This window comes from Lactuca virosa, chromosome 7 (assembly GCF_052849685.1).
Source record: "Lactuca virosa cultivar CGN04683 chromosome 7, Lactuca_virosa_CGN04683_v6, whole genome shotgun sequence".
Lineage (NCBI taxonomy): Eukaryota > Viridiplantae > Streptophyta > Magnoliopsida > Asterales > Asteraceae > Lactuca > Lactuca virosa.
In genome coordinates, this window is record NC_136432.1 from 131,457,717 (window position 1) to 131,469,004 (window position 11,288).

General features: G+C 36.5%; 1 protein-coding gene across 1 annotated transcript; it reads right to left on the reverse strand.

Annotated features, from left to right (window-relative positions):
- Nucleotides 1-4,545: 4,545 nt before the first annotated feature.
- On the reverse strand, nt 4,546-7,969 carry LOC145123654 (uncharacterized). The gene is made up of 9 exons (XM_079058859.1): nt 7,769-7,969; nt 7,308-7,402; nt 6,998-7,136; nt 6,803-6,874; nt 5,790-5,846; nt 5,643-5,689; nt 5,414-5,509; nt 5,072-5,129; nt 4,546-4,824 (listed from the first exon to the last, which is right to left on the reverse strand). The coding sequence occupies exons 2-9, from the start codon at nt 7,398-7,400 to the stop codon at nt 4,808-4,810; spliced, it is 579 nt and encodes a 192-aa protein (XP_078914985.1). The 5' UTR covers nt 7,401-7,402; nt 7,769-7,969; the 3' UTR covers nt 4,546-4,807.
- Between the last annotated feature and the right edge of the window lie 3,319 nt (nt 7,970-11,288).

Here is an 11,288-nt window from a genome sequence, read left to right on the forward strand (position 1 = left end):
CAAAAATTTCATTTTAATTAACTGATTATAAAAGCATTCATAAGAAAACCACATAAATATATCATGTCTGAAAACCCAAGTCATAAAATAGCATCATGTCAGAGTACATTCCCGGAATATCTCAAGTGCGGAAAATCAATGCGAGTGTGTATGATGTGCTGCTACCGCGCCAGCTCCTTCCCCTTCGCCGAAGAGGTACCTGAAACCAAAACTATAAACTGTAAGCAGGAATCTTAGTGAGTTTCCCCCATCGTACCACATACCATACAATCATATAGCATACATACTGCCGGGCAATTCTGGGGTGCCCGACCTACCCGGTACGGCCATTCTGGGGTGCCGACCTACCCGTACGACCATTCTGGGGTGCCGACCTACCCGTGTCAAGCCGTTCTGGGGTGCTGACCTACCCATCGGTCCTAACAACCGACCCTCGGGGACTATTCCACCCCCTACTGCTACTATCACATATATCATAACATAAACATACTATCAGACATATCTGGGGTGTCCGAACTACCCTTCGGTCCTAACAACCGAACTTGGGGACTATTCCCCTCCTACTACCACTATCACATATAACATATCATGCTAGCATATAACATATCAGGTAGTAGCAAACCTGGATGATATCACGAAGACAATCATCCAACATACGACTCCTACTAGTGAGCCGGCATTGTGGTCGTAGACCCACCGCTACTGGAAGGTAACTCACCTCAAACGAGTAGCTGCTGATAATCTGTGAGGGAAGTCTCCGTCTGCTGCTGCTCCGGAAATCCTCCGGCTATAATCCCCACAAAACACTCAGTCAGAATCTGATATCTATTCTTAGGGTAAAATAACTATTTTACCCCTAACCAAGACCAAGTCAAAGTCAAAGTCAAAGTCAAAGTCAACTTCCAGTTGACCTGACTCGCCGAGTTGGTCCGCCAACTCGTCGAGTCCCTATCCTTTTAACTATCCTCATCCATGTCTCTACTCGTCGAGTTTAGAAATGACTCGACGAGTTCTCCTTCGATACGAGCATCGAATGAACCTTCTTCCGACTCGTCGAGTTGTATGAACAACTCGTCGAGTTCATCCTCATCCTAAAAACCAGTCCTGTCCTCGACTCGCCGAGTTGTATGAACAACTCGTCGAGTTCATCTTCAAGAGTTGGGAGATTGCCTTGGACTCGCCGAGTCTGTTCTAGCACTCGTCGAGTCCTATGAACTCCAGGTCTCTCAACACGTCTAAACAGCTATGGGACTCCCTCTTCTAACAACTGACGATCGCAGAAGGGTTTAAGATGGCTGAAAGCGCACCGACTCGCCGAGTCCCAAGAACGACTCGCCGAGTCCAACCTTGACCATTTCTATACAGTCGATCTAAATGGGATTTAACACACCAAAATCATAGATCTGGCCTCCTAATGTCCATTTTATACGTAAAGTTCCAAACTTGATGCACATGCATGGGGTTTTTAGCTCAAAAGTCCATAGAAGGTGCTCTACAATGTGCATGGGGCTCTCATGGCCACAAAGTTGGCACCTTTATGCCATGAAACCCCTCCAATGACTCAAATCTAGAAGTAGAACCCCATGAATCACCTTACAAATCCGAAAATGGCTTGAGAAGCCCTAAATGCACCATGACTCTAGGCCCTAAAGATGAACAACCAAAAAGGAAGACCAAAACAGGGGGCATTTACCTTGCTTGAGCTGAAGATGAAGTAAGATCTCCGGATCTACAAGTCCCAACTCGAAGTCCCAAGCTTCCTCTTTCCTTCCAAGCTTCACAAACCAACCAAGAACACCAAAATGGCCTTAATACACACACAAACGGCTAGGGTTTCGATATCCAGCTCTAAGAGAGTGTTAGGGACAAGGGAGGTTGAGTTAAGGTGTTTATATAGGGTGCAAACCCTCAGATCTAGGGTTTTACTCGCACAGCGCCTACTCGCCAAGTCCGTCTTCCGACTCGTCGAGTAGGTCACTTAAGATGTCTGCGGATCTCGACTCTACTCGACGAATGGGTCCTCCGACTCGTCGAGTCCCAGGGAAAAACATAAAAATGCTTGAATTAAATGCGTACCAGGAATTGGGTGCTACAATACACCTAGCATGTAATAAGATAAAGTACAACCAAACACACTAACACACTAAACACACTAACACACTAATCAAATTCACCTAAAATCAATCATATACAAAATTAATCATGAGATAATGCACATCCAAACCTACCGATCAAACAAATTGTATATATTATATCAAGTTCTCTTTTAGACATTTTCATAAACACCTTATATGCAATAAGATAAAGTACATCCAAACACATACAAAAACAATCATGAAATAAACAATTAGATTTACAATATTGTACTCCTCAATTGTCTTGCACCTGAATAAGCCACCAATTCCTGTCAAACGAAACCAAATCTTGTTTACAACCCAAAAATCTAAAAAACCAAGTCAATTAAATTAAAAACAACCATTACAAAGTGTTGATGTCCTGCTCTGTTGCCTCCCCGAGTCATTTAAAGGAAAATATCATGAAAGTGGAGAAAATTAAGAAAGAAACGTACCTGGGATTCAAAAAAAAACTCAATGTTTCAATCTTTGATTTTTTTTGTTTGACTATAAAATAATAATAATAATAATAATAAAGAAACCTGATAAAGAAGGAAGATATCACGTAGACATCACTTTGGGCCATTCCAGAAGCTATGAAAGAAGACAGAAGGCCGTGCTCGGAAATCAATATCTATGAGCTTCCGGCTTCAACCACGGTGGTAGTGCGTGGCGGTGAAGGGGGGGTCGTGTTGGGGGTGTCTCACAGGTAATGCGCTCTTTCTCTCTCTCTCTCCTTCTTTTTCGCTCGCTCTCTCTCTCTATCTCTCTCTACATTCCTTCTGTCTCTTTTCTTTCTACAATTGTAACAGCCATACACATATCCTTCGTTTCATCAATCGATTTAGGGCTTGAATATGGAACAAACAGAGAAGACGGAGAGAAAATGTGAAATCGATCTACACGGGTGGTGGGAAGCGGTGAAATCGATTTAGGGCTAATGTTCTAAATTTATCTTTGCTTCTTGCGTGATATAAGGAATTGTTGTTGATCTACCATAATTAACTATGCAAAGATTACTATAATACCCTTAAATGATTTATTTAATGATTTATTTTTTCATAATTTCCTATTGGTGCATTCATGCACACAATAGTTGCTAGAAACATTTGAACCTAGCTCTCTCTCTCTCTCTCTCTCTATATATATATATATATATATATATATATATATATATATATATATATATAGCAAAATTTGTTCATACGATGATACCTCGATAAATGTTTTAAAGACAAAAAAATGATAATACAATAGTTAAATGAATCGCGAGACTCTCATAGCATTATTCAGTTATTTAGAATATTTTTGTTAGTGTGTTACATTCGATAATCAAGGCTAACAATTAGAATATAAAATGAGATGACGTCATATATAGAAATTAGGAATAGTAAAATACTTAGTTGTTTAATTTCAGTTAACAATAAAAAAGTAGAGCGAGAGTGCAATATAAACGAGATGTAGAATCTAGTGGAATCAGAAAACCAATAAACAAAAAATGTCAGTTTGAACTGTGTAGTTGCTGCAAATTTGGAAGTTTGAAATTAGAACAAGACGTAAGTTCTTGTTTACTGTAAATTTACATTAGCATAAAATGAAATTTTTAATTTTAAGCCCAATTTTTCAAAACGGGAGTTATTGCAATTTTTAATTGTAGCGTTAGCTATTGGAATTGAAAAATACGTAGGCTTTTGTCTTTTTGATTACTCGATTGTCGATTGCTAGACTGTGAATTTAATCATATGTAAAATTGGGTCTCTTCCATGACATGGGTCCTGTTTGATTGCACACCTCGCACACCATCAAAAACGTCCATGCATTTCAATTAACTGATTGTCATGAAATCATCGTAAAACATCCAATTCTATTGTTACAAAAGCCAAGAAGAATAGTAAAATTTGAATCTCCACCAACGCAATTCAAATAACTTATAGATATGAGAATATGAGATTAGAGATATTGATCAGATATCAAACTAAATAAATCGACCCATAAATACTTTTTAGTGTTTATGTTCTACTTATAAAAAGGTAAACATCTCTGGTTTAAACTTTAAATCAACACATCACCTACTTTACTCGTGAATTACCACCCCTTCATTTTTATATAAAATAATGATATATTAAATATAATTACAAAAAAGATATTATACGACAGTAAAAATTTATGGATAAATTATTAGTCAAGTTTCAACCCATTGCCATTTTAACAAATACTTTTTGATTTATCTACAATGCAATGAAATTTCCACCTCTATGTCAATAAGTTTAACCCCGCATGGGTGTCTTTCCTAGATCATTTTTTTAACGAAGTTGAATTACAATAACACCATCGTTTATCTCTCTTTCATCTTCTTCATATTCACGACTCAGACAAACAAAGATAAAATATAAATTAAAAAATTATAAACACAAAGAAAAACCATCACATGTAGATTTCAATTTTATTTTTCAACTTGGATAACTTCACTACGCTTCTAGAATTCAAATTATTCACATTTTCACTTCCCACTTGTTCCATACCACAGCAAACTCTACTTTACTTATCAAAAGCTGAATAAGCATTGCATAGGAGTCAAGTAGACCATGACATTTCACAGTATAGCTTACTAGATTAAGTCATATCCCCACTAAGTCATTAAGTCAAAAAAAAAAAAGAACCTAGTTACAAAATTAATGGGTAAGTAGCATTTCCTAGTAGCAACCCTCATCTGCAACAAAAGATTACAAAATCAGCACAAGTAAACCAAAAATTTTAAATTTGACTTCACGGGACAGTTTTTTATGTTGAGGGCATTTGTGTCTTTTCACAAACAAGAGGCCAAAAGGGGATTTGTCCCACTTTTTTGGTTGGGATAAAAAAAAATACAATTTTTGTCTCATTGACATCAGTCTCAATCACAGTTGTAAGAAATGAGGCCGTAATGCATGTAGAGTAGTTTGAATTATTTTGCATACCATCAGCATGATCATCATTCGCGTTGAAATCATCTTCATCATCATCAAAATCCTCACCCTGTAAATCCCATGAATTTAAAATAAATAAACATAAAATCTTTATTTTTAAGGATTTTCGGCTCTTATGCTAGTGGGGCCCACTGTGTACCTAATTCACATCTGACATGATTGTTCTTGGGTCGGGATAATGTGGGCCATCTTGTTACCCCTTTTGAATAGGACAAAAAAAGTAGGCGTCTTTTGTCCAACTGACATCAATTCTAGTACAATGTACAGTACAATCTGTTATGTCCTGTGTCCTGTGTCATTATTACTGAAATAATAATATGAGTTTTTATATACCCGTCCATAGTCATCTTGGCTGTCGTCTTCTTCTTCTTCCATATTTTCAATGTCTTCATCCTCTTCTTCATCTTCTTTCTTTTCCTCATCTTCATTCTAAGCAACATAAAATAGAAATGTACTTTTAATGTTTTCTTATTAAGACATTAAACTTTGAAAGTACAATGTTGTAATAAACAAATGTTATTTCTTGCATTTAAACGTTTTGAATGTGATAAAAGAAAAATACCTGAGGCCTCATGTCCAGCTTCTCAAATAAATCCAATCTCTGTAGGTCTGCCCAAAAGAATATTATAAATTAAATATTACTTAATCTAATAATAGAATTAAATTTATCAAATAAAAGATATTTTAAGAAGTGAAATGAATTACAAACCTGATTGTAGATCCCATTGGGTCTTTTTCTTCTTCAGAGGTCTCACATTCTTTCCAACTGTTCGAAAAAAAAAATCAAAAAAGTATGTTGGTTGTGTTAAATAGATTAAGGTATAGAATGTGAAACAAAATATTTTTATGCTTAATAATTATATGTTTAAGGAATCACAGAACAAATTACAAATCTCATGTCTGTTTGATTGAATGGAATGAAATGGATACATTAATGGAATGAATTCTCATATGAATGTCTTATAACATATGGAAATAAAATGCATAGTTCAACTCTACTCTATATATTATTTAATTAATCAACTCTGTTATTTACACAAAAAAAAAATGAACATAATAAAAAAAACTCATTAAAACTCATACTAAGAATATAAAAAAATATAATTTTCGGGTAATAGGGTTAATCTGATAAAAGACCTTATGTTTTGTGTTTTTTCCAGATTAAACCTCAACTTTATTTTTGTCATGAAAAAGACCTAGCATTTTTTCATTTTTTCCAATCTGGTCCTTTTAGTCATTTTTCTCCAAAAGAAGTTGTAAAATGTGAGGGTTTTTTCAGGAAAAACAAAAAAAGTTGAGGAGTTATTTGGAAACATTTAGAAGGTTGGGGGTTTTTGTCGGAAAAAAAAAACAAAGTTGAGGGTTTTTTGGTAAAAAATGAAAAAATATAAGGTCTTTTCATGAAAAAAAGAAGAAGATGAGGTTTAATCCAGAAAAAAAAACACAAAATATAAGGTCTTTTATGAGAAGTTGTAATTTAATTAAACTTCCGAATCTTTTCTTAAAAAGGATGTATCTCATAAAAAATTACATAGATAAAAATGGGTTATTATGTCGTCTTCATTTAAAGAAAACAATCATAGGATAAGGAATGAAAATTAACATAACGGAAGAAAGGAATCACATTCCTTCAAGAATGGCTGATTCCATTCCATGAATGGAATCAACCATTCCATTCCTTTCATGATTCCATCATACCAAATAAAACTACTTTTTACTTACCTAATTCTGCTGGAACATAGTCCATAGTCAGCAGCATATAGTCTGAAAGTGGAGGCCTTCTATTAATACTTTCTGCCACCACAATTTCCATATAAAAAACAAAAACATTATCATATCATATCATATAAAAGATAACAGAAGAAGTTTTGAAACTTAATGGACATATGCAGTTTAAAGATAGAATGGAATGCTTACTTTTACCACCTTCACTCAGATCCTCCAAATAATAAGGAGATGAATTCCAAAACTTTTTCAGATTATCAGCTGATGATACTAAAGTCCAGTACTCGTCTTTTTTTTGCTTAAGATTGACATCAGGGAGGTCTGTGATTTCCTGCAAGAAAGAAATTGTTTGCATTACAACTATGGCACACCAAAGCATAGAAGATCATAAGATCTCTTTCTATAATTTCTTCAAGGTTTATACCAATATGTCAAAAAGAGAACTAAACTAGAAATTTAATCAAATATTAGTATAAAAAAGAAGAAACAAAACTTAACTTACAGGAAATACTTCGTACTTCTCTTCTTTTGCAAAACGAACATAGCCACCACCACCAAAGCCACCTCGCCCACGTCCCCTTCCTCTCCACGACATCTCTACAATATGTTCTTAATCATGTAAGTGGCAAGATTAATTAGAAACATTTACATGACAACTGATCAAATGTCAAAACAGAGAGGAAACTCATAGTCTCAGGACTGTCATTAGAAGTTACAAACTACAAGGTCAGAAACAAAATAAAATTCAAACAGATAAGAAATCAGTGAACTACATGATCAATTTGATCATATATATCAAATAAAGAGTGAATTCATACAAAATCAGTCATCTACATGATCAATTTTACGAAATAAAAAGTGAACACATAGAAAATCAGTCAAATATATGATCAGTTTGATCAATTTTATCAAATAAAAACTGTAGCAGTGAACTCATACAAAAACGGAAACTTAAAAGAAAACCTGAGACTAAATGGCCGAGTCGAGATGGAGATGGAGCAGTGGGATTCGCCCTTTCGCCGGAGGTAGAGTCGTGGAGGCCGGAGATGTCGCCTGAGTGAGTCGTCAAGGGTGGAGGGTCGGTGATCAAAGAAGACGGGAAGACGTGAGGCTATTTTGAGCACCGTAAACCACTAAACCCTAACGAAAAGTGTCTTGGCCTAACGCATCACGTGTTTAAAAAGCCTCTCCTAATAAATCTATTTATAGCGATTATTAAAAAAGAAATAAATGAACATATTCTCCTAATAAATCTATTTATGGCAATTAAAAAAGAAATAAATAAAGATATATGAAAAATACGTTAGGTTTATGACTTATTAAAATAATTAATTTTTCGGCTTGTTTATATTTGGGTAATTATTTTTTTTTCTAACAAACTTTTTGGAAATGTTCACATATGACCATTATGATCGGTTGTAACATGTTACATCTGTTCATAATGTTCATATGTGAACACTTTCAAAAAGTTCATTACCTAAATATGTACAAAAAAAATAGTTACCCAGATGTGAACAAACCAAAAAGTTAATTACCGTGATAAGTCAATTTCTTTTCTTTTTTATTTTACCTTCTAATTTTGATTTTGTATAAAATTTAACATAAATGGTAAATATTTTTAAAACCATGCCATTTTGGTAAATATCTTTTTAAAATACACTACTTTGGTAAAAAAAATTAGAAAAAAAATAATAAAAAAAACTCTAGATTTGACTTGGAAAAAAACACATCGTCGTTTTATAGAATTTTAATGTTTAAGATATTAAATATAAAAATTTAAATTTACTATAAACTAAAAGTATCATAAATGAAGAATGGAGACCAATAATGTGAAGAAGAACATCAAAATTCACAACGATGACAGATAAATCGATTGATTTTGGTTCTCTTAAAATATGAGTAATCAAATCTAGAATGTTGTCGGTTCTCTTATGATGTAATTTAATTCCTCTGACTTGAAAATAATCGATAAATTGTTGCCACAAAAGGGGTAAGACGATCTTTCTAATGCTATATTTTTATCCTATTTAGAAAAATCCATAGAGATGGCACCATTTGATAAGTTAAAGCTTAGAATGTTGTTAATAGAATGTTGTGGTGTTGGTTCGATGGAGTTGAAGGACCGAAAAAAAAGGATGGTGAAGACGTCGATGTCACTGAAGATGGAAAAGAAATAGAAGTTGAGGAGGATGAGAGATGGAATGATGACTGTGAAACATCCCAAAAATACAGTCCAAAAATTTTGTTTTAAAACTTATAATAAAACCATAAATCATCCATCATCATAAAGAAAATCAGGAATCATGTATCACAAAACATCATGTCAAATACTGTATCAAAATCATATGAGAAAAAATATCATAGTCTAAACATCCCAGGCTAAAACTGTGGTGTGTGCCATGCGATCATCCTGAGCCCTTCCCCTTGCTAGTGGAAGTACCTGAAACCAAAACTGAAAACTGTAAGCACGAAGCTTAGTGAGTCTCCCCAACTACCACATACCATACACATATCACATAACATATCTTGGGCCCCACCCCTGCTACATCGAGTCAAGCTCGGCATCGGCTTTCCCGACATCGGGGCCCGCCCGGCATCGAGCAGATCTCGGCATACATATAAACATATGAACCAACATATAACATAAGCACATAATACTAACATGTAAACATTCCTCGGGCCCCGCCCGACATCAGACCGAGATCCAGAACATACTAACATTCCTTGGGAACCGCCCCGACATCGGATCGGAGTCCGGAACATACTATCATAACATATTAACTAGACATTCCTCGGGCTTGCCCCGACATCGGACCTAAGCCCGGAACACATAACACATAACAAACACATGTAAGAATCGTAAAGACATCAAGCATACAAGCATTCCTCGGGACCGTCCCGGAATCGGATCGAAATCCAAAAAACATATAAACCTACTTCGGGCCCCGCCCGGCATCGGACCGTGGTCCGGAACTACTATTATCTAAACGGGTCGGCCTTGGTATCTTAGACCCGTTCCTACAGGAGAAAACTCACCTTGCAAAGCTGTCTGTAAAAATCTCGCGGTGAGGAATATCTGATAGCTGCTCCAACGAATCTCCGGCTATCAATATCACAATAATACTTAGTCAAAATCTGATAATCCTTCTTAGGGTAAAATGACCATTTTACCCTTGGTCAAAGTCAACGTTCTGTCAAGGTCAAAGTCAAGGTCAACTCCCAGTTAACCCAACTCGTCGAGTTATCTCCTAACCCGTCGAGTTCTATGTTATCCAGTCTTGTGATAAACTGAGTCAACTCGTCGAGTCCCTTCACAGACTCGTCGAGTTCTACCTTGTACAGAATCGGGACAAAACGACTTAACTCGTCGAGTCCCTCCTTGGACTCGTCGAGTTCTTCAGTTTCTGAGTCCTAATCATGCCCAACTCGCTGAGTCATCTCCTAGACTCAACGGGTTCACTCAAAACCAGAAAAGGTTAGGGGACCACGACCCGACTCGCCGAGTCACATGAACAACTCGTCGAGTCCCCAAATGTTAAATCCATACATTCGATTCTAATCAATTTCAATGCCTCCAACTCACAGATCTAGACTCCTTAGACTATCATTACACGTAAAGTTGCTAACTTTACGTGCATGCATGGTATTATGAAGCTAAAACACCCACCACAAGCTAAAAATGGAGGTCTAAGTCATGGAATAGGGCCATGGCTGAATAAAGGTGACAACTTTGAGCTTCTAAAGCTCAAGAGTGCCCAGATCTGAAGTCCTTGCCTCACCAAGAGTTCAAATCTCAGAAATGACCTTGGAAAGGGTCCAAAAGTGACAATATGCAAGCTCAAATGAAGATCTAAGTGAATAGAAGCCAAGTTATAAGCTTTATACCTCTATCAAGACAGAAATGAATCCTAAGCTCTGGATCTTCAGCCTTCCTCCTGCAACTCCAAGTACTTGCTTCCTTCTTCTAGCTTTAAATCACAAAAATGGCAAGAAAATAGCTCAAGATCACTCAAGGTTGATTAGGGTTTCGGGATTAGGGATTGGAGGTGATAGAGGATGGGGTGGAGGCCAGATATGATGCTTAAATAGGGTGCAAGCCCTAAAGATTAGGGTTTCATCATGGCCGTCCTACTCGTCGAGTCGAGATTCCCGACTCGTCGAGTAGTTCACTTAAAACCCGCGCGTAATCTGTCTTCTACTCGACGAGTTAGGGCCACCAACTCGTCTAGTCCTTCTCATAAAATGAATAAATAAATATTTAATGCATACCAGGAACCAGGTGTTACAACTCTCCCCCACTTGTCTTAGACTTCGTCCTCGAAGTCTGTTGTGTCTGAAAACAACTCTGGATCATGCTCCCTCATCTCCTCCTCGGGCTCCCAAGTCCACTCTGAAACCTTGCGGTGCTGCCACTGCACCTTCACTAGCTGAACAACCTTGTTCCTCAAGGTTTTCGTCTTGCGATCCAGGATCGCCACCGGTC